This window comes from Aptenodytes patagonicus, chromosome 4, assembly GCF_965638725.1.
Source record: "Aptenodytes patagonicus chromosome 4, bAptPat1.pri.cur, whole genome shotgun sequence".
NCBI lineage: Eukaryota > Metazoa > Chordata > Aves > Sphenisciformes > Spheniscidae > Aptenodytes > Aptenodytes patagonicus.
The window spans coordinates 26,585,498-26,608,347 of NC_134952.1; the positions used below are offsets into that span (position 1 = coordinate 26,585,498).

The 22,850-nt window shown below is 40.0% G+C and overlaps 1 protein-coding gene and 1 long non-coding RNA gene across 3 annotated transcripts; one reads left to right on the top strand and one right to left on the bottom strand.

Moving 5' to 3' along the window:
- The first annotated feature begins 1,042 nt into the window (after positions 1 to 1,042).
- Positions 1,043 to 21,097, top strand: KLB (klotho beta). 2 transcript variants are annotated; one of them, XM_076336110.1, is made up of 6 exons: positions 1,043 to 1,112; positions 1,162 to 1,886; positions 10,585 to 11,092; positions 14,860 to 15,128; positions 16,753 to 17,896; positions 19,963 to 21,097. In XM_076336110.1, exons 1-6 carry the CDS (start codon positions 1,043 to 1,045, stop codon positions 20,322 to 20,324), a joined length of 3,078 nt encoding a protein of 1,025 aa, XP_076192225.1. In that variant the 3' UTR covers positions 20,325 to 21,097. The 2 variants fall into 2 exon arrangements, with proteins under 2 accessions (XP_076192225.1, XP_076192224.1); XM_076336109.1 differs by having other exon boundaries at positions 1,087 to 1,886.
- LOC143159388 (uncharacterized) lies at positions 16,694 to 18,311 on the bottom strand. The gene is made up of 2 exons (XR_012995167.1): positions 18,257 to 18,311; positions 16,694 to 16,827 (listed from the first exon to the last, which is right to left on the bottom strand). It is a non-coding gene; the product is annotated as an uncharacterized LOC143159388 (long non-coding RNA).
- Positions 21,098 to 22,850: the final 1,753 nt, after the last annotated feature.

The window sequence follows — 22,850 nt, forward strand, 5'->3', positions numbered from 1 at the left end:
TCCCGCGTTCAGATTTCAGTGCATATCTTTCTTGCGTGTAAAGTTACTTTACACTGCTATCTTGTTCCGCAAATCTCTTCAGCAACTGTGGTCTACGTGTGGATACACTTTATATTACTGTACCTCAAGAAAAGCAAAAATGGCAGGCATCAGTCTTACTGTATTGAGTAAATGGACTATATCTCAACACGTGTAGTTTTGCTATAATTTGAAATATGTTAAAAGATGAAATTATATTGCATAACTGCTCTGTAAGATATTCGCTGTACTGATGCCCCAGCTGTGTATACCAAGATTGTTAAATTAATCAATACTGAAATAGCATCTTTTGGGGCTAATTATCTTTGCTAATTGTGTTTATTTGAAGAAATCCAGGGAAATTGCTTAAGGACTGAAACAGACCCCTGTTAATTTTGTACTGCTGCTGTATGTAGAGCTGTACAGCAGGCTTTTATATAGGATAGAAAAACAGTTGCATGTGTTTGAAAGAAATATTGACTTGCTTTGCACTTTTATATAATTAGTGGGATGTGTGTATATCTCTTGTCCACAGCAAAATTTCCCACGAGTCCAGGGAGAATTTTTCAGTGGAAGTAGGATGTTTGAGCAGGGCAGGACTGAGGAATGACGCACTGCCCTTCCAGCCATCCAATTACACAGATGGGATAAATCACCTTTTAATTGGAGACTCTGTAGTCTGAATTATATTTCTGCCACATTTCCTCGAAATACAGCTGCACGAGGAATAAAGGATGTGATAGCTTCTTAGCACCCTCTGTCACCTATGTTCTCCCACCCAAATGACTAAGCTTAAAATAATGACAAATTAGTTACTAGCATTTATATTGTTCAGGCAATCTATTTTCCTGCAGTAAGAAGCCAGCTAGGTGTCTCAGTGGTCATACAGAGGCCACCTCCCTAAAAATTACGCCGTTCTCTGACCCGTTTTAGGTCTCACAGTTCAAGCTAATCATTGACAGGCCTTTTACAATCACAAGCTTTTAGTGAAGCTTTGATAAGACACTCCAGCAGTTCGTGGCAAATGAAGACAGTCTGCACGGCGGGGACTCCAGTGGATGAATGGATTTTTTTTTTCAGCGTCAGTGCAGGAAATCTGACTTTTAACACTGGCACTATAAACCGGCATAATGTGTGGCCGACAACTGGAGAGATTTGTTGCTTTTTGGACATTAGTTTTCATAAGGATAGTTACTGGGCTTGCTGGAGAGGGAAGATCTGTGTGGAAAAAGGACCCCTACTTCAGCCCCGTGAGTGAAACACAGCTGTTTTTGTATGACACGTTTCCCAAAGAGTTTCTCTGGGGTGTAGGGATGGGGGCTTTCCAGGTGGAAGGCAGCTGGAGAAAGGATGGGAAAGGCTCCTCCGTCTGGGACCACTTCATCCACTCGGAGTTCAGGGATGCTGACAGCACAGATGCCTCCAGTGACAGTTACACCTTGTTGGACAAAGATTTGTCTGCTCTGGATTTTTTGGGAGTTACTTTTTACCAGTTTTCAATTTCATGGTCAAGGCTTTTTCCTACAGGAGTGGTAGCAGCTCCCAATGAAAAAGGACTCCAGTATTATAACACCCTTATTGACTCGCTACTCTACAGAAATATTGACCCTGTGGTTACGCTGTACCACTGGGACTTGCCCTTGATGCTGCAAGAAAAATATGGGGGATGGAAAAATGAATCAGTAATTGATATCTTCAATGACTATGCCACCTTTTGCTTCCAGACCTTTGGGGATCGTGTTAAGTACTGGATTACAATCCACAATCCGTATTTAGTTGCTTGGCATGGGTATGGCACAGGTATTCATGCTCCTGGAGAGAGAGGGAAAATAACAACCGTCTACTCTGTAGGACACAATTTGATCAAGGTACAGTATAGTAAGATTTTACAAACTGATCTTGCACCGCCACGGGAAATGATGGGAGGGATCAATCATGTAGTCAATGTTTAAAAAAAAAAAATCAAGGAATGTGAAAACATCGAGAAATTACCCTTAGCTAAGGCAGTCTTTTTTTAATCCTCATGTTGATTTTATTGTTGTTGTCACAACAGCTGACTCGGTAATTATTTGTTTTAAAGTGCTTGTTTATTACTTTATTTAGACTAGGTTTTGCCTACAAAATCTGGCTATTAAAAAGCATGATTTTCCTTCTTTATTCTTTTCACTTAAACACATTGACATGACCATTCATTTGGCTACACTGAAATGACTATTCTATCAGTTTAAAATGAAATGTATTTGCATTTGCATATTGGATCAATTCTACTAGCAATAGAGTATGTATATACTCTCTCTATGTAATATATATAATCCTTATATATATATTTATATATAAGTACCGTGTATATATATAAAGTTCTAGCTTAGTAAGATCATATTGCAAAATGTTTATCGCTGAACTAGCCAGGTCAGCAGTTCCTGGGTTTGGAAGAAAACGAATGTCCCCTTCACTATTTGAGAGTTTCAAAATTACATTATTTCCATTATGTTCTCAGCATTTTAATTTTTATGTCAGTCTTATTTTATTTATCAGCTGTCTTCTACAGAATTACACATCCAAAAGGCTTGATTGCATGATCAGTAGTTTCAACAGCTGCAGTACTGGGTCCTCAGTTCATGGTATTCTTTCTTTGGGAAGGACAAAAAGAGAAATCTGAAGCAGACTAAGGACTAAGGAGAAAGTGCAAACGTTCATGGTATTCTCAACAGCATTACAGAGTTTACAGCATCTCCTCTGATAGATTATTAATTTCATTCTACAGAATAGCTAGTTCCTATGCATAGGAGCTTATATTCTTATTTTCTTTTGCTATAATTTAAAACAATTTCGAATAACAGCAGTTTAAGATACAATACAGCATTTTTGTCATCTGTCGTGCTCGAAGTACTTTACAGAGCAGGTCACTATCCTGTCTCTGTTTGATAGAGCAGCTGGTATAATTCCCCCTGCTCAAACTATTCCTAGCTGTCACAAAGAGAATTTTTCTACTACTTACCATACATTATAAATGTAATCAACAAATAAATCTGAATGTATTTGTCCTACGGAAAGAAGTATGCATGTGGGAAAAAATTAATTGCCAGAGTACTTAAAAATATTCTGCAACTGACCATTTCTGTTTTTGCTTCTGGGCTTGAACCTGCAGAACCTCCTTTTTCAGAAAACTCACACTGCAGTCAATAGAAGTTTTACACATAGAAAAGTCATTGAGCATCCTGAGTCACTGATTTCAGACATAGCACAAGAATGATTTAACTATAGAGATTTGTGAAGCATCTCAAAGAGAACTGATGCTCAATCATTGTTTTTATTTTCAAATGCTATATAAAATATATGTGATACAATACACGTAAAAGATACAGCATAAGTTTGTAGCATTTCTTGCCTTCATTTCTGAGTGGCACAATCAAAACTGGGGTACCAACTAGGCAGTCTCTGCATTTTCCCACTCTGTGAAATCCATGTTAGCAGCACACAGCACGAAGAGAGTAATGCCTCTGCTGAAGAATCAATTGGGTGTTCCAGGGAGCCAAGCACAGCTGGGTCTGATGTACAAATTACTGACCTAAGTTCCTTGGTCAATATTATTTAACTCTCAGACATGATCTGATAGTTGGTTCTAGTTTTAAAGTCTGTGAATCTGGGTATAAAATAAATACTTCAATGAAACAGTTAATGAGACTTTCAGCAGCATTAACAATCCATTAACTAGTATTTTATTATTCTTGGGCAGAAATTATTTTCGTGTTCTATCTTTCTTACAGCCCCATCAACATTACCTAAAGTATTAGCAGTTCTCTCCTGTGGCACTGTAAAATTTCTGAAGATTTTAGGTCTTCATGAAGAATCTCAAATTTGTAGTAATATATTTGAGGAACTGGAGTTTGATGTTTGGGGTTGGAGGTGGAATGGAAGCTCTTGAGGTACCAGTCGACATGAGTCAACTCTTCTTATATTTTTTTTTTTTTCTTAATAAAATGTTATTGAAGCCAGTCATTCCACAGAAGTCATAGGTGGTATTGTATGTTTCAAGCCAACTAGCCAGAAGATTGTTGTGGGTATCTAAATGTTCAGTTTGTTTAGTATTGTTGATAATACCGTATTAATATAATGTATTGATGCACAATCAGGATTCATGTGTTGTGAAATGTCTCCCCTTTGAGACGTAGGGAATGTTACAAGAATCTCTCTTTAAAGAGATTTCACATGGCTTTTTATATCAGGGCTGGTATATGCAAATCTGTGTCTCAGACATTGTATTATGGCTACCTTCTAATTTACCACTGCAAACCAAAAATGTCCCCCCCAAAATAAAAGACCAACAAAAATGTTAGGTTTTGGCAGCCTGTTAAAGCTGTTGGAAAGATTCCCGTTTATGTCATCGGCTTTAGGAAGAGCCACATTCTTGTCCATGTCAGGGCATCATTTTTGGACAGGCTGTTGAAAGACAGTATTCTCCATGCCAGCCTATGTACATTACCAGGTCCACCCATGAAATATGCTGGGCAGGAAAAACAGGTTTAATCTGTTAACTAATCTGGTCATCACTCTGTTACATAGCAAATTGCTGAATGATCATTCTCAAGCCTTTTTGTAGAACCTTTAGATAAAATAAATGAGGCTCTCTCATGAGTCCTACTTTTAGTTTCATTTACCAGTGCACTGTTGCAGTTGCGGTGTTGTGAGAACTAATCACCATTTATATAAAGGAGTGCTTTTATGTGATATATCAATCATAAACTGAAGCCAAGTTTCATAGAATCACAAAAACAATATAACAAACCATAAACCTCTGCTTTTTTTGGACTTTGGATTATTTTATGGTAAAAACAGTTTGAAAGTTGCTGGAGATTTTTGTGTCTCTAGAAGAGGGCTGAAGAAATTTCTCTTAATTTTAAACTATCAATTTTAGTAGACTAAAGAAATCCAACATCTTAAAACTCAAATAATTGGCTGGCATAAGGAAAAAGTCCATGCATTTTAGAACTGACTAAAAAATGATCTGCTTCCGTGAATGAATTCAGGTAGGTAATTAGGTAGATAATCATCTTATTAAGGCTTTTCAACAAAAGTAGGATTGGTCTGTCTTCATCAAGCCCCAGAGCCCTATGGTGTTGGCTAGCACAAGGCATTGCAGATGCTGCATCACCTAATACGTGTGCTTTCCTTCTGCGCCTTGCATCCTTTTAAGGGAATGCCCCAGACACATCTACTTAAGAGGCAGTCCTGCCTTTTACATGGGTCTTGCTATTCAAGACCCATAAAGAGGGCTGGTGAATGTGGAAGCAAAGGCTGCTAAGCAGGGTGCTTAGGAGATCCACATGGGGAAAATAATCCACAGAAGAACTCAAAATTTCGATTTAAAAAACATATTTGCATGTTACTACGTATGCTTTTCATATGCAGAGGGTAATAATTGCTACTGATCATTTTAAAGGACCTGATACTACTTCCATGGAAATGAATAGGAAATTTGAAGTTTGCCGCTTATAAATTGCTAAGGGGTTCACGTAGCTAAATCTCTATTCAATTGCATGATCATTAACACTAACACGAGGAGCATGTGGAATCTTATAGCAGACGGAGAGTGGCATCAAAAGTGTATCTCCTTTCTTCATTGAAGGAGTCTGTACTTCACAAAAGCAACATCGGAAAACAAGTAATGGTAACATGTAACTTGCCATGCAATATTTGAAAGACACATCAAAGAAGATACAAAACATATGAGCTTGCTCCTGAGGCAGCTGTCATACTGAGGCAGAGAAGAAAAAAACTGCACACAGAAAAATTAGATTGATTTCTTTGATTTAACAGTAAATAAATCTGACAAGAAGCAAGAAAATATAAAGCAGATGAATCATTGTGGCTGGACCTAAATGAGATATATAGCTGATATATTATTACCTTTTTCTCTGGATCTAGTTATGTTCTTTTATACTTTGAGGTTTGTAAAGATCACAAACTGCAGACCAAGCTGTCTTCTTTTCGTCCTCTGTAACAGTGCCCTCCGGGCAGTTCTGCCTTTGCTACCTAACAGGCAGAAAGGGGATTTTTTTTTTTTTTCCCCTGTTAAAGATCATTCACACTCCTTTCCATCTGGCAGAAAAGCCCGGGAGAAAACTGTCAGAGTAAGATCTCCCTAAAAATTTTCTTCATGGACACACCTTCATATCACATACTGGGAAAAGGCAATAAATTCCCTTTCAAACATGGTGTCTCCATACAGATCTGTCACAGATCAGGTTCATCTCTGTGCCCAGCTGCATTACTCCCAGCTCTTTGTTAGCTCTCACTATGCCAGGATCTCTTCGTGGACACTGCTGCCTTTGGGATCTTTGGATGAGCATGTCCCAGAGAAGTCCATTATTCATTCTCCTTAAAAACAAATTTCTACTGAATGAATGGGGAATAATTCTTATCTCTACGTCCAACCAGACACTTTCTTCCCTTCCTCCAAAGGGGCCTTCTTTCCTCAGGATCTAGAAAGATGAAGCTACACCAGTGCCCGTATTTCTTACAGGAGGAGGGAAATCTGTCTCCATCAAGTACAGCTCTAGGGTGGACAGCAGAATTGTCTATGCTTGTAAATGTCTTTGCTGGAAGATTTTTCAAACAGTAGCAGCCATCAGTGATGATGTAAAAGTCAGCACTGATTCACGCTTTTTTTGTATGATTTGTTATTTTCAGGTTAGCTTTCTTATACTTCTTGGAAATCATCAGGAAAAACACAGTCCAAATGCAAGGCAGTTAGCATACAACAAATTTAATGATAAAGCCTCAGTCATTCAAACCACCCTCTTAGAAATTCAGTTGCCAACATCTCAAGAGCCCTTTTTTCCTTCACAAGTATTGAGCTTCAGAGTCAGTTTGCAAAATAAGGGCTTTAACTCTACTGACTACATGGCATCTTTACCACAGGCCAAAAGGGCCTTGAACTGAAATATACTCTCCAAATAAGCTGCACACACCTGCCCTTCTCCTAAGGTGATGTTTAACACCATCATCATTAGACTCTGTATTCTAGCTCTTCATGGTTTAAAAACCAAACAATTAAACACAAAGCCAGAATCATTTTATTAGCATTTTTTTAATTCTAGTTTTCCTAAATGTTCTTTCTCTCCAGCACACTAAAATAACTCCATATACCCCTGACATTGTTTTGTGTGCTCATTGCTGAGACATTCAAGGAAAATTGCTTGACTTTAATGTATCTTAAGAATTTGAAAGTATTGGTCTTTCAATAGTAAGCTCTTTGTGTACGTACATGATAAATTACAGGATCAGATTTTGAAGGAGTATGAGAATATTTCAAGGAGAAGAACAATACTGTTGTCTTGATTTTATTAAATTGACGTATCTAGCCTTTTTACAGGGTTAATACTAACTGACTTAGCACTGTGTGACTTTCAAGTCTATAGTATAATTTCTATATTAATACCGGGAAAATATGGTGAAATTAATGTGTCATATGTATCTAGAATAAATACACAGTATTGATCCTGCTTTCACTGTGTACTTAGCCTTGACATTTGTCCTTGATCTAACAAGGAAAGTGAAAGATTAGGGATTAAACTCTAACTGAAAAAAGATTAGTCAAGATTTACTCAAAATAGTCAATTTGATGTATGATACAGCTTTTAAATTGATGTTTGTTTCATATGTGATCTTACAAAACAAATTATATTAATCAGTTGGTTCCACCAACAATAGTTTGCACTTAGCAAACACCTTCCATCTGAGAATGTTAAGCTGCTTTACAAATAATTAACAACTCAAAACAGAATTATAGACAAGCAAATGCTATTGTCTCTACTACGTCTGTAAAAACCCTTACTATAGACAGAGTGACAATATTTTTTCAATAGAGTTAACCTTTAGAATTAAGAGACATCAGTGACACATATGAATTTGTGTATGGGGATCCTATCTTGACTCATATTAAATGTACTTATTTGTACTTGAGGTCTACTCCTGTAGAATCATACCTATGGCTGTATTCTCTATGGTAGACAGTATTTTTAATAGTAACTTTACTTTTCTCTAATCAACCGCTGGAAGGTGTGTATGAATACAATGGGTTGTCGCTGATTGTCTTTTACCTGTCAGTAATGCATTCTAATTAGTTGGGTTTTTGGCAAAGCCATCTTTCTCCACTTCACCTAGAAGTGTGTGATTGCTAAGATTTACCTGGTGCTATTGTCATGCTACTTGGCACTGTGCATAATACAGCTGAGTTCAGCAGGGTTTTTCTTGTTGAGCCAACGCAACCGTATACTTTTGATTAAACTGTGGTGTTAGTAGCCTGTGTCTGGGGAAAAAAATAAACTAACCAGGTGAGAAGTCACTAGAGGCAGAGAACAAAGCAAGCCTGGACCCAGCAGCCATCCCAGGCTGGAGGGACCTTCAGGAGAGGACGGTGAGGGTAACTGAGGAGATGGCACTTGAATTTTCTGATGAGACTAGTAAGACATCCATTTTATAATATTTTAACTGTATCTTGCAATTTGCCTCATGAATACAATTTTGCTGACTTCTCTTTTCAGCTACAGAACCTGCATTTCAAAGGTTAATGTTACTTTATCAGTATTTTCAAAGACAGACCTTGAACAAATGTTACGAGCGTGACCTTAGAAACCATAAACAACTGATACACAAAATTTCACAAACTGTAATTCTTCGGTACTCCCTAGCTTAACCAAATATCTACCTGCATCAGGTCTTTTGTTTTTTTAAACTGTCAAGGCTGTGTGTTTCTAGATAAATTAACTGAAATTATTGTCAAAGGTAAGCAATGCTGTTTGGCTTGGTAATGATGTCGGTCTATCTCGGCACTCTAAGTGTTTCACAATGCTTCTCAATGTTTTTTCTGGGTGCAAGCAGTTATTTTCTTTCCAGCTTAAGAGTATAAAGCCACACTTCAGGAATAAGGTAAACCCTGAGTTACTTGACAACTCCGTAGCTGGGAGAGGTCAGCTCCCCTCCCCTGTGTCAGATCCTCTGGTGTGATTCATGCTGCGATCCAGAGTCACCCTTCTCTGACAACCTAGCTCTCCCCTTTTCCCATGGGACTCGGACAATGCTAGTGGTTCCTCAGTCGCCCATGTGTTTCTTTTTTCGTTGCTGTATTCTCTTATTTAAGTAATTAACAATATGACATTTGAAGGTAATTCTTGTGTGTGACAATGTTAAGCTTTTTAAAACATGATGATAATCAGAAAAATGGAATTAAGATGTGATACCAGGTATGCTTTCATTGTCACTAACATGAATAGCAAACTTCTGTCTGTCCTAGGACAGTCAATATTTGGCCAATTATGAGTACTAAAACATGCCATACCTAATAGATCTTATGAGATACTGCTGCCAAATTTCCTTTTAAAACCAAAGTGTTGTTGCTCTCTACTTAAAATGAGTAAGCTTCATTCTGTGCTGTTGCACGTACTGTCAGAAAATTTATTATTATAGCAGCTTCAAAGAAGAAATGAACTAAAATCCTGGATCAAAATTCTCACACAGAACTGTGAAACTTGACATTTGGGTTCAAACTTTGCAGCTGGGTCCTTTCTCCAAGTTTTTACATTTAGGGACTGTGCAAATATCAAAAGTTGAACACTTACTCATATGGTTAGGACAAACTAAAACAAATGGAAGTGTATCCCAAGAGGAGGGATGGGGCGGATGTAGTTTGATCAGAGTAAATCCAGGTAACCCCCATAGCACAGAGCAGTTAATAGCACAGAGCCAACACTGACAGAGGAAACATCATTTGAGACCTTATTGCAGCCTATCAGTACTTCAAGGGGGCTTATAAAAAAGATGGCGGCAAACTTTTTAGCAGGGCCTGTTGTGACAGGACAAGGGGGAATGGCTTTAAACTGAAGGGGGGTAGATTTAGACTAGATACAAGGAAGAAATTTTTTATGCTGAGGGTGGTGAAACACTGGCACAAGTTGCCCAGAGAGGTGGTGGATGCCCCATCCCTGGAAACATTCAAGGTCAGGTTGGACGGGGCTCCTGCCCACGGCAGGGGGGTTGGACTAGATGACCTTTAGAGGTCCCTTCCAACCCAAACTATTCTATGATTCTATGATTTGAGATGCATAATTTATGGAAAAATTGTAAGGATGGTTTAAAATTTTAACAGTATCAGCAATCACTGCTTGACAAAGAAAGACCTAGATGGGACTGTCTAGATCACAGAGTTCAAATCCCACCATCAACAGCTGTTTAGTCCCAAAGTGTCCATGTAACAGCTATTCACATCCCTGCCGGGAACTCTTGTGACATTTAGACCTATGTTAAAAGGCAAAAAGCCACAGCCCTAATGTATCATAGGAATAGTGCACATGAGATACTGAGCATTAGCACCATCTTAAGGTACCTTGCAGTATAACAGTCATTGCCCATGACAGCTGTGCGGGGTAATTAGCGTGCCTTAACTGTTTGTTAATCTTTCCATAGAAGTCTGCAGTGAATCAGATGCAGCTACCTGCCTGTCTAGCTGCCGACGCACATGGAGACTTATTAGAGAGTTACAATTTAATGTTATTTTTCTCTCATCAGGCTCATGCAAAAGTTTGGCGTAACTACAAAAAACACTTTCAGCCATATCAGAAGGGGATGATGTCCATAGTATTGGGATCCCACTGGATCGAACCTAACAAATCGGAAGATGCTTTGGACATTTCTAAATGTCAGCAGTCTATGGAGAGAGTACTCGGGTGGTTTGCTAAACCCATCCATGGGGACGGTGATTACCCAGAAGAACTGAAAAATGAATTCTCATTTTTGCCACGCTTTACTGAGGATGAGAAAAACTACGTAAAGGGAACAGCTGACTTCTTTGCATTTTCCTTTGGTCCCAATAACTTTAAGCCTCCAAACACTCTACCAAAAATGGGACAAAATTTGTCACTCAATTTGAGGGAAGTACTGAACTGGATTAAACTGGAATACAACAGTCCTCGAATCTTGATTGCAGAGAATGGCTGGTTCACTGACAGCCATGTGAAAACAGATGACACCACAGCCATCTACATGATGAAAAACTTCATTAATAAGGTTTTACAAGGTTTGTACACAAGTTAGTTGTTGGATTTTCAGAGAGCTTTTTAAGATCATTTGATATTTAGCTCTGTAATGATTTAATCATTTTTTTAAAAGAGATAATGGCAAATAAGTTAATTATTAATTATTTACACTACATGAGTACAAGTCATGGATCAGGATCTACTGGTGCTAGGTGGTGTACAAACACAGAAAAAAACCATAGTCCCTGTCCCAGAAAGCTAAAGTCCAACATCTGCATTGGATTTTAAAACTAAATAAGTGCAAAACTGAGTCAAAAATTAATGAAAACAAATCTATTGGATATCACTTTTCACTGCTGGTAGCCCAGCTGTAAAACCTTTGTGCAGGTACATACCTTGACAGCAGGAAAACAAGACAGTGACTGCAGACTGTCATTGCCACGCTGGGGTCCTACTCCAACGTAAAATGCATGAAGGAAATCAGCAGGAGAAGGGTGATCATTCTTCAGGTTTATTACATGCCAAACAGAGATAATATGTTTTAAAGACACACTTTTAATCTTGATATTTTCCCTTCATAAAGCCAGCATACAGGGGGGTTCTCTGAAGGCAAAAGATTTAATTTTGTATGAAATATAAACGCTTGTAGTACCTAAAGCCTCTGCAAAACCAGTATTTCTTTTCCCCCTCAGCCAGTTTGTAGGTTCGGTGCTGGGAGAGGGACAGCTGCTGGTCCCGAGAGCCATCCTCCCAGCAGGCTGCCCTGCTGCTGATGCCATACTGCAGTGGTGGGATGGCTCGCAGCCCTTTACAAAAACCTTTCTTATCCTCCAAAAAGGGAAAACACGAGCAATCGTTTACTCTGACACCAAGTCAGGAAGTACTGTATCACCGACAAACATAATTAAGCTCCTAATGAAGATTTTCCAGATATATTTAAAGTTGGTTCAAATTGTAAACTTCACATAGCGCAACTATGCAATATGTCCTGCCTTTTCCAGATTTTGAGGAGGTTACATTCCGGTGTTTGGTTTATATTTTAAATACTGCCTTGACACAGCAGGAAAGTTGAGATGCAGACCTGGATTTGGAGTTGTGGAACAGGTAGATTTCTGGACACATGCATAAGAAAATCCATAGTGTGTTCTTTTTTTGAAGCCTTTACAGCAGACCTGGCTGTAATAACCATCCACGGATTCACACTTCTGAAATACTTGCTCAGTGTTCAACCAATAACTACTTCTCAAGAAATGTCATCATCTGTATGCAGATACTTCAACCTCTGCGTCAAAATGCAGGATTCTCTCTTAACTAATGCATTTTTTTGTGAAGCAAACTTTAATTTGTCTGATCAGGAATAATATTTGGAACATATTTTCATATTTTTACTTACAGAGAAGTCAGGTATGAATTTGCTGTTTGCAGCAAAATCGATTAGGTCATGTTAACCTCATAACACCATTTATATAGGCCAAATTGTAACGGGATGGTGGCTGTTCAGATAACATGTAACAGGCTATGAGGAGCTATACTGTGTGTGTGTGTGTGTGGTCAAGGAGAGTGCTGTAAACTTTGTAGTGTATGTCTGTATCTTACAGTCCTGTGAGTCACAAAAATATGTGATGTATAACATCACCATTGCAATGAACTGACCCCGATTATGCTGCAAGGATGCCATGGAAACTACAGCTTCTCAGTGGCATGCATGTGCCTGTCAATACTGAAACTATTACTTCTGCAGAAGGACTCCAAGGCTCCACCTATAGCAGGCACAGAAATGCCTTGAGATCTGCTTCCATGGATGTCACCTCTGGTGACACAGGGAGCTTAGTTGACTCCTGACCTCTCGCGCCTTCAGCCCCTTGTTCCTGCCCCCAGCCATCCCCTTGGTTTTTAGGAGGATTTTCTCATCCCCACTCTAACGTTCAATGAGGATCCTGACTTCTGCTTCTGCCCTTTCCTTTCACTGTCACTGCAGACAATGCTACAAACATACTCTCGCGCTGATCCACAGGATCTCTATCACCCGCCTAACTATTAATTCTTACTACAAAATATAGATAAAATAGTGCTTTTGTCCCTACCCATTTAAACAGCCAAAAATTCTCATCTAGGCATGCACCATCTTGAGTACCACAGCATCTTTTGCTCTGACAACTAAACTTAGTTCCCATCCATTCGGTATGCTTCTAGAAAAAAATATTTTTTCTCAGTTGTCACTTATGCTGTCCCTATGTGTCTACTTCCATTTGTTCAACCTTCCTCATTGCAGACATGAAGACTCATCTTTACTTGCAAGGCCCTTCTGGCCTATCGCTTTATCCTCTACATCATTCTCCACCTCTGTGCTTTGCAATTGATGTTTTCAGACATTTTTGTACTTTCTCCCATCGTTTCCCTAATATTTAGAAGTTGCTTTTCTCGAAAATACATGCCATTGTATTGCTTTGTTACATTCCCTCATCTCCTTACCAGTATTCTGGCCTTGTCTATCAGCTTCTCATATACTTACATTGCAAGCTCTTGGGTTTTCTGATTTCTTCATTCAGCAGCTAGTAAAATGTCACACTTGACTAAGGCAGTACTGCTGGGTACCTTGTTACTCTGCTGCATGAATACAAGTACTGTGCAAAACTGCCTCTGCCTCCTGCTGAAGTTGCGGCATGGTGTGACTAAGGCAAAGAAGTTCAGTGGAAATATAAAATTATGCAAAGTGAAAGGTCCTGAGAAAATAAGGCAAAGCAATGTTGGGTGAGAATAGAGCTTTAAATCAGAATACTTCATCTTTATTCCTTGGCTTACTGTCAGTGGACTACAGGTAAAATATGGCTGTCCGTCTGTCTGTGTCAAAATCCTCAGTAACCCCACTCGGTCACTGCTTTGCCCTTGATATTCCAGCCCTTGTAAGGTTAACGTGAGGAGTTATCCTGCGTTATTTCCTAGCTTAAAGGTGGTGACAGGCAGCTAACATGACTGAGCATGGAGTCTGGACTTTTTCTTCCAGGCTGCCAGCTGGTACACGCTGTAGGTGGGTAACAAACACTGTTGTTAGTTGGTGTCTAGCGAGAAGCTGCTTTGGAAGTTCTGCTGCCCTCCCTGGTGAATCAGGTTCCACATCTGAGAAAGCAGCAATTTTGTCACCTTTCTCATATATTGTATGTGGAAGATTATATGTATACTCCTTTGCAAGGTGGAGGGACATTAAGATTGACTGAAGAAACATACACGTGCTGCACCCATTCTATGAATAAATCAAGCACTTCAGTCTCTGGGTTGATCAACCCAGCTTCTTCTGAAGTTATTACATGTCCCATACCAACACATTTTTCCATTTAGAAGCTGAACAGACATTCCTAAATGTTTGAGCTTGCAGCGATCTTTCAAATAAAGGTAGAGATTTTTAGCTTCATGACAAATACAAAGTCACAAACTGGATCAACTGTCGCACCCTTAATTTTTAGTCATGATTCTCTAATTTTATTGTTATATATTAGTTGCAAATCATCAAATGCAACTTAAAACCTGGATGTGGCATAACATTTCATGTTTGCTCAGAGCAGAAATAAAGCATCCTACAGTAATTTAATTTCTTAAGGAACTAGTGATGTACATATTTTTTTAATGAATAAGGACTAAGATATATAATGTCTGTCACAGTTTTGCAATTAATTACAATGGGCCAGTAACCCTATGAGTGTTGAGAAAACCCTCAAGATTTTCAAAGTGAATAGACCTTTCTCATAAATATCCCTTACATATGTTAAAGTCCTAAATATAAGACTCATGGATGTTACTTTCTCTTATGCAGCTATTAAATACGACAACATAGATGTGTTTGGTTACACAGCCTGGTCACTCCTTGATGGCTTTGAATGGCAACATGCTTACAACATCAGGCGTGGATTATTTTATGTAGATTTCAAAAGCAAAAAAAAGGAAAGGATTCCCAAGTCATCTGCACTTTATTATAAACAAATCATACGAGAAAATGGCTTCTTCCCAAGGGAGTCTACCCCAAGCTTGCAAGCTCAGTTCTCCTGTGACTTCTCCTGGGGTATCACCGAGTCTGTTCTCAAGGTAAGCGTAAAATACTGTGAAGACCGCTGGATGCAGAGCAATCAACGACTTTACTTCATGAATAAATGACTGTGTATGGCACCTTTTGTTCAGGAATCTCAATGCACACTGCAAACAGAAGTTAAGCCTAGCCATAATTGCATAGGTTCAATTTTACGTACTTTACAGGTTTTCGGGTGAGCTAGTCACAGAGCGCCGGGTGCTCCTGCGGCAGCAGACCCCTCTGCAGGGGCCCTTCCAAGGCTGGCCTTCCCTCGCCTTCCCTCTGCTTGTGTCTCCACGGGGCAGATCAGATCAGGAAATTTCAGACCAAGAAGTTGACCCCGGCCAATTGTTCCTGGGTTATTTTTCAAAGAGGGGAGTTTCCCAATCCAGGTCGCCGTGTGGCCATATGACAGCGCAACGGAGAGAGTGGCGCAGGGCAGGGACAAGGTGGTTATGCTGGTGGCAGCAGAGCTACCCACAGGCTCGAGGTCTTGTCTAAAGCTACTGAACAAGGCAGAAACAGATTCCTGGGTTGAGCCTGGCTCTAAGTGCCACTTAGACAAGTCCGTAACAAGCCGTTCTTTAAAAAGACTTATACCACAGGTGAAAATAACCAACATCAGCACATATGGCCTTTATCATCTGAGCTCACATTTGAAAGCAGATCATACCACCTTTTTTCCAAACTGGTTCCTACAGTATCTATTTCTGCTTTAAATGTGGTAGATAAGCTAACCATACGTATGGCCAGTGTTGGGATACTCTTTTTGTCATCACATACAGAAAGATAGTCCAATGACCAACATCAGCCTCAAAAAATAACAGCAAAACTCCATAATTTAACCTACTCACTGACAACCATAGGGAAAAAAAAAAAGCTTCTATAAACTTCGTTAATCATTCTGAGGAAATATGCAGCACGGAAAAGTGCATTTCCTTTTAAAAATCAGATTTAATCTAAATATTTTGAACTTCACTATATTGTATTACAAATACTACAAAAAATCTTTTAAAAAATTGCAATAGTAAAAAAATATCCTGTGCTACACAGGGTACATCCTGTGCTAACCTTGTTAACTAGTAGATGATAGTAAAGCTATAACTAATATCAAACGCTACAAGCTGTTTGTGTCAGATGTTTGCATAGGCAGAAGGACTACCAGTAAGACCAGGGAACACTATGCCACAGTTTCACAAGGTTGATCTCAGCAGCAGTGCCAAAATAATCTGTGCCTGCCTTGTATACCCACCCAGTGATTGTTCTTACCACCCCGCTCTCCTGCCAGCTGCCTGAGAACTGCTGTTTGCATGACCACAGAGTGAACTCGATCCGGGAGATGTATCTGTGCAAAAATGTATGTCAGGTAGGCTGGTGGGAGGGCAAATGCCAGTGTGTAGCTGAATAGAAAGGAGAGTGCAATGTTTTCCGTACATGAAGGAACAGAACAGGTAAGACGACCACTAGCACAGACAAAGCCCATATAGATGAGTCAGTTATCCTCTTCCCCTCGGAGCATCTAAGCAGGATCTTCTGACATCCTGCACTAATCCTACAGCCAAACACAGGCAGAAATGCAGACTACGAGCAGGCATTCATTTAATTAAACCCCATTGTAACATATCATTTTTATTTTCACAGGCAGAATCCGTGGCTTCCTCACCGCAGTTCTGTGATTCCAGCCTGTACCTCTGGAACATCACGGGAGATGGGCTCCTGCACAAAGTTAAAGGGGTGAAGCTAAAAACCCGACCAGCACAGTGCACGGATTTTGTCAGCATTAAAAAGCAACTTGACCTCCTGGAAAAAATGAAAGTCACCCATTACAGATTTGCGCTTGACTGGTCACTAATTTTACCCAACGGAGATTTGTCTGTGGTCAACAGGCAAGTTCTTAGGTATTACAGATGCGTGATTAGTGAAGTACTGAAACTCAGTGTTCAGTCCATGGTCACCTTATATTATCCAACTCATGCCTACCTGGGCCTGCCGGGTCCTTTGCTGCAGACAGGAGGATGGTTGAACCAGTCTACTGCCTACGCTTTTCAAGACTATGCCGCTTTATGTTTTCGGGAACTTGGCGATTTGGTTAAACTTTGGATTACAATAAACGAGCCTAACCAGCTAAGTCATGTCTACAATAGGAGCAGTAATGATACATACCGGGCAGCACACAATTTATTAATAGCACATGCCATGGCCTGGAAAATATACGATGAGCAGTACCGGTCCTTTCAGTATGGCAAAGTGTCCCTGTCCCTGCATTCGGACTGGGCTGAGCCTGCCAACCCCTACTTTGAATCTCATTCAAAAGCTGCCGACAGGTTTCTTCAGTTCGAAATAGGCTGGTTTGCCGATCCCATATTTAAGACTGGGGACTATCCAGCTACCATGAGGGAATACATCAGCTTTAAAAACAGAAAAGGCCTCTCGTACTCTTCACTGCCATCTTTCACAAGCGAGGAAAAGCAACTTGTCAAAGGTGCAGCTGACTTTTACGCGCTGAATCATTTCACCACCAGATTTGTGATTCATGAACCTCAGAATGGGAGCCAGTATGAATTTGATCATGACATCCAATTTCTGCAGGATATCACCTGCCTGAGCTCCCCTTCCCGTTTGGCAGTGGTGCCTTGGGGAGTGCGGAAAGTTCTCAAGTGGATTAAAAAAACCTACGGTGACATCGATATTTACATCACAGCAAATGGAATAGATGACCAGTCCTTAGACAATGATGAACTTAGAAATTATTACTTGGGAAAATACATACAGGAGGTTTTAAAAGGTGAGTATATGATAGATTCAAGTTCCCCAGAGCCATTTCTGTGGCACAGACCCAGGCATTCCTTAAGCAAGCACCTAAGACTTGCCCCAGACAGAGCAAGCAGCTCTAGTTGAGATGCAGGAACCGGCCTGATTCTGCAGGCATGCTCAGGGCAGATACAACACAAAGCAAGGGCATCAAACCCTCATGTGAAATGCAGCCACAGCTGCTTCCAGTTTAAACCATGTGAGAAGCCATCTGGGCATGCATATATAGCAGAGTAGTTATTCAGAAGTTAGTAGGAGATGGCACTTCAGACCAACAACTCCCAAGAGACAACTCTAATTTCTACTCTACAAAGAAAGGTGGGGGCCTCCTTACTTGCTGCTGAACTAGATTCATTGAACAGGAAAGCACAAGCAAGTCCAAGGAGACCCGGAGGGACATACAGAAGAAGTACAGCGGGTCACCAGATTTTTAAGGAGCTGCTGTGGAAGGGAGAGTCAAACTCTAGTTCCTGTTCCACTACTTGCTTTCTCCTGTGCACCTACAGAAATCTAGTTCTTCACTTCAGAGAAAAATTAGTAACAATTATGGAGGTAGAAGACAAAAATGTTCAAGGCAATGATCTTCAGCAATAGTTTATTGTATAAGTTATAGTTACTGTATAAGAAATGCTGCAGGGACATCACACCTCCCATCCCTCTTCCTCCAACGTTTCCTCTTAACCAAATGTTAAGAGGAAAGTAGCAAGCCACAGGATACCAGAAAGGCCTCGGTACCTGAACCATACAGCCAAAACGAGACGTACAATACTTCATTGCACTCACTATTCCCTATTGGCAAGCACTAGCGAGTTCCCTGATCAGGACATGGGGCGTCCAAAAGCTCTTCTGAGGCACCTGTACCCAAGCATAGTCTATGTATCCTGCTTTCTCCTCTCTAGGAGTTAGCTACGTAAGAAATGAGACAGGTCTTACTCATGGCTAAGCATGGCTTCAGATTACTTTTAGACACCAACAAGAAACAGAGCATTCCTGCTCCAGTGCTTAGCTCTTTCTCAATTACTATAGGACTAATGAGCATTTGCTGATTTATTTTCCATGCTAATTTCACATTGCAAACAAAAGAACAGTAAATTATGTAAGGAAAAGGTTGTTTAAAGGGCACTTCATCATAGTATTCCCATTTTAATTTTCAGATAGCATGATGCTTTATAGTACTCACAGAAAGATCCCCCCAATTTACAATGTTCTTGCTTAACCTGGGTCACATCCCCGACTATACTCTCTGCTTACACATGAATTGGAGAGATGCTTACTCACCAAGGACTGCCATCTATGATTTCATTAAAGTATTTTCACCCAACAGTTGGGTGCAGCAGTGTAACATAGTCATACGTGCCATGGGGCTGCGCAGCTGGGTTTGGAGCAGGGCTGGAATTTTCAGAAAGCTCCTCTCATGGCACAGATGAGCAGCTGCTCCCCTTGAGTCATCGCAGCTGGGTTCAGTAAAGAGCAGCATCTGGCTTTTCCCAGGAAAGCAAGCTCCCAGCTCTAACCCTGTTCAAATCCAGCTTTCACAGAGTAGGTCCAGAAAATTCCCAAATTCTTTTTTTTTTTTTAAAACAATGCACTGTTTCTACTTAATTAAGACAGTGGGAGCTGAGTATTGTTAGAAGCAGTAAGTGTAAAGATTTTATGGTGCAATTACGCTTTTTAAATTGATAATCATTTGAAATCTGAACTCATTACCAGAAGGTTTGCAGGTCATGCAAGGTTTTTATTTTTTACAAGGGCAGAAAGAGGGTAGATTTAGATTAGATATAAGGAAGAAATTCTTTACTGTGAGGGTGGTGAGACACTGGAACAGGTTGCCCAGAGAAGCTGTGGATGCTCCATCATTGGACATGTTCAAGATCAGGTTGGATGGGACTTTGAGCAACCTGACCTAGTGGAAGGTGTCTCTGCCCATGGCAGTGGGGTTAGAACTCTATGATCTTTAAGGTCCCTTCCAACCCAAACCATTCTATGGATTCTATGATTCTATTAACAACATTTGTTGGTTTTTTTTCCCCCCCTTCGCAGCATACTACATTGATAAAGTCAAGATTAAAGGCTACTATGCATTTAAGCTGACTGAAGAAAAATCTAAGCCCAGATTTGGATTCTTCACTTCGGATTCAAAAGGAAAGCCTTCAATAAAATTTTACAATAACCTGATAAGCAACAACGGCTTTCCTGCCGACTATTCAGCCTGTGATCCCCCCTACCAAGAAAAGCAGTGTAGCTTCTGCTTGTTTATTTCTCAGAAGAAGCCGTTAATCTTCTTTGCCTGCTGCCTTTTCTCTACCCTTATCTTGCTTTTAACCATTATTGTTTTTCACAAAAGAAAAAGAAGAAAACGTTTTAAGGCAAAAAGCATCCAGCGCATCTGTGTTTCATTTTAAAAAGGGGGCACAAGCCCACTTTCAGTGAGATCCATCACCGTTTGCATTCTACAGAGGACGATGCAGATCAGAGAACAGTAGAAAAGCACTACGTGAGTCACTCCAGTCATGCACACCCAGCATTTCGTTGGAAAATGGAAAGTAATTGTATGCACAGGAAGAAGGCCTATGATGACATTTCTTTCTGGTGAAATTACTTTTATCCACCTTCTGTATGTAGAAGTAAAATTCATCTATTTAAAAAAAGAAAGAAGAAAATTTTATGACTCTCCTGCGCCTTGGAATAACCTTTCAAAGTTTGACTTGAAAAGAGATACTAAGCTGTGAGAACTGATACGCACTTTCTATGAACCTCTTTGGACCAAAGCATCTTGTGATGTATATTCATGTTATGAATGTTGTTGAGCATGAAACTGCAGTTGTTAGGGTTTACAAATAGAAGATTAAAATCCACACACTTTCAACTAAGTACAACACCGAGAATAAAATGTGCTGGGCCAGCTTCTGAAAATACCTCTAAAAGAACAAATCCAAGTTAACTCCATTGTCGACCAACATACCCATATCTCTTACCTATTGGGTGAAGTAGAGATCAGATGTTAACATTTTAAGCAAATGTCACTGGACCCACAGGAGACAAGTCAAAATAATACACAATCACTATTTTCATCTCCAAAATGGGGCAGCCGTAAAAATTTTTACTAGCAGAGAACATCAAAATAAATAGTAACTATTAATCTACTCAAGAGAGTGATGAATATAATTCTAAATTGCTCTTTTTCGTAGAAATAAATATATATTATCATCTTAGCTCTGGTCAAGTGCCAGCGCGAGCCATGGGTGGGATAAAACCGTGAGAGGAGTTTGTTGCTATTGCTGCATTAAACAAAAGCTACCAACCCAGGCATGATGCTCTTAAAGGATAAATGAACCTGCTAATCTCATTTAAACTTTTCAGGGACCAAACCCAGAGGTTTCCCTTGGTCTGGTTTTGGTCATCTCAAAGTGACCCCAACAAGTTTTTCCCGTGAACTGTACCATCATTTAAAATTCACATTGGCCAGCCTTTTCAGTCATTGCATCAAATTGCACGCTCAGATCATCACTGCCCAGGCAGGTACCACGCACCTCTGGAGAGGGGTAGAGAGGCTGCTCTAGAAATGGAAAGAAGGGCAGAAAGAGGCATCGGTTAAGTTCCTACTGCCTTCCTCCACTTTACAACCTTCTTTTCCAGTGGCTAGTACCCTTTTTGGGCCACAGTGAAACCCCCAACCTGTTCTCACTAGAAGCTAGTTACCTCAGTCTTAAGGTCCCCAAAACAGATAGATGCACTTTATCCGTACCCCAGTGCTTCTGAAGAGATGAGGCATATAAACACGTTGCCTTTTCCAACTGCATCTGAACACACAGGATAGCATCAAACACAAGGTAAATGATAATGTATTATGATAAAGTAAACAATAACGTAAATGATAAAGTATTACGGCCACTTACAGACTACTAGAAGCTTTGTGGAAGTGCCACTTTGAGGATTATGTGCAATCGACTGAACCCCAAACCGCCAATACTTGACCCAACCTTGAGTCTCAGTTCATAAATGCATGAGACTATTTCTCCATTATATTTCAAGTATTGGTCAACATCACAGCACGTTCATTAATTCAAAAGGTAAGTACTAGTAAAATGATGAGGGACTCTGGCCCATTTTACACTATAAAATGTTCTACCAGCGCAGCAAACCACTCAGCTGTTAGACGAACATGCATCCTTCCGTTGCCCAAAGACACGGACTAGTTATCACTCACAGCAACTGGGGAATCAAACTGAAGCATACTACAAGGGAACTCCTCTTGAATTCCATGTGCATCGTGGGAGCACAGAAAACTTTGGAAGACTCCTTTAGTTGCACAATTTGAACAGCACGAGAACCCCTCTTAAAAATTTTAAGCAGGCCATGTACGAAGTCCACGCATGCAAAGTTTAGTACCACTACTTGTCCAGGCTGAGAGACCGCTACCACACACCCACCCCTGTTGAACTCAGTAGAATCACGCAAGTGAGCGCTTTGGGCAATTTTCTGAATTTTTTTAGGCGTGCATAGATGCTTTCCTCAATATTAAGCTTTAGCCACTTGTTGCCAAGTACATTTCTGCACTATCCCAGTATTTTCTGTGCAAAATTGAATGTAACAAGTGACAATATGGATGTTACCACAGCACAGAAATAGCACAAAATCCCAACTAGACATTGCTACGTGGCAAGATTAGTAACCAAGAAAAACAGAGAGCTATAGCCCCAGATGACACAAATCACCGCTGGTGAAACTCAGCAATAAACTCTGCCTGAACTCTGGGGTCAAGTCCTTGGTTTTCTTAATTGAGCAATACAGATAAAGCATCGTATTTTCAGACTACTGCTTCCACCTGTATTCAGTTTAAACAAGTCTTATAAATTTGGTTCCACTGATTCCAATTTTGGTTTTAATCTACTTCAGATTCTGTCATCACAAGCCTGAACTCCCCTCCA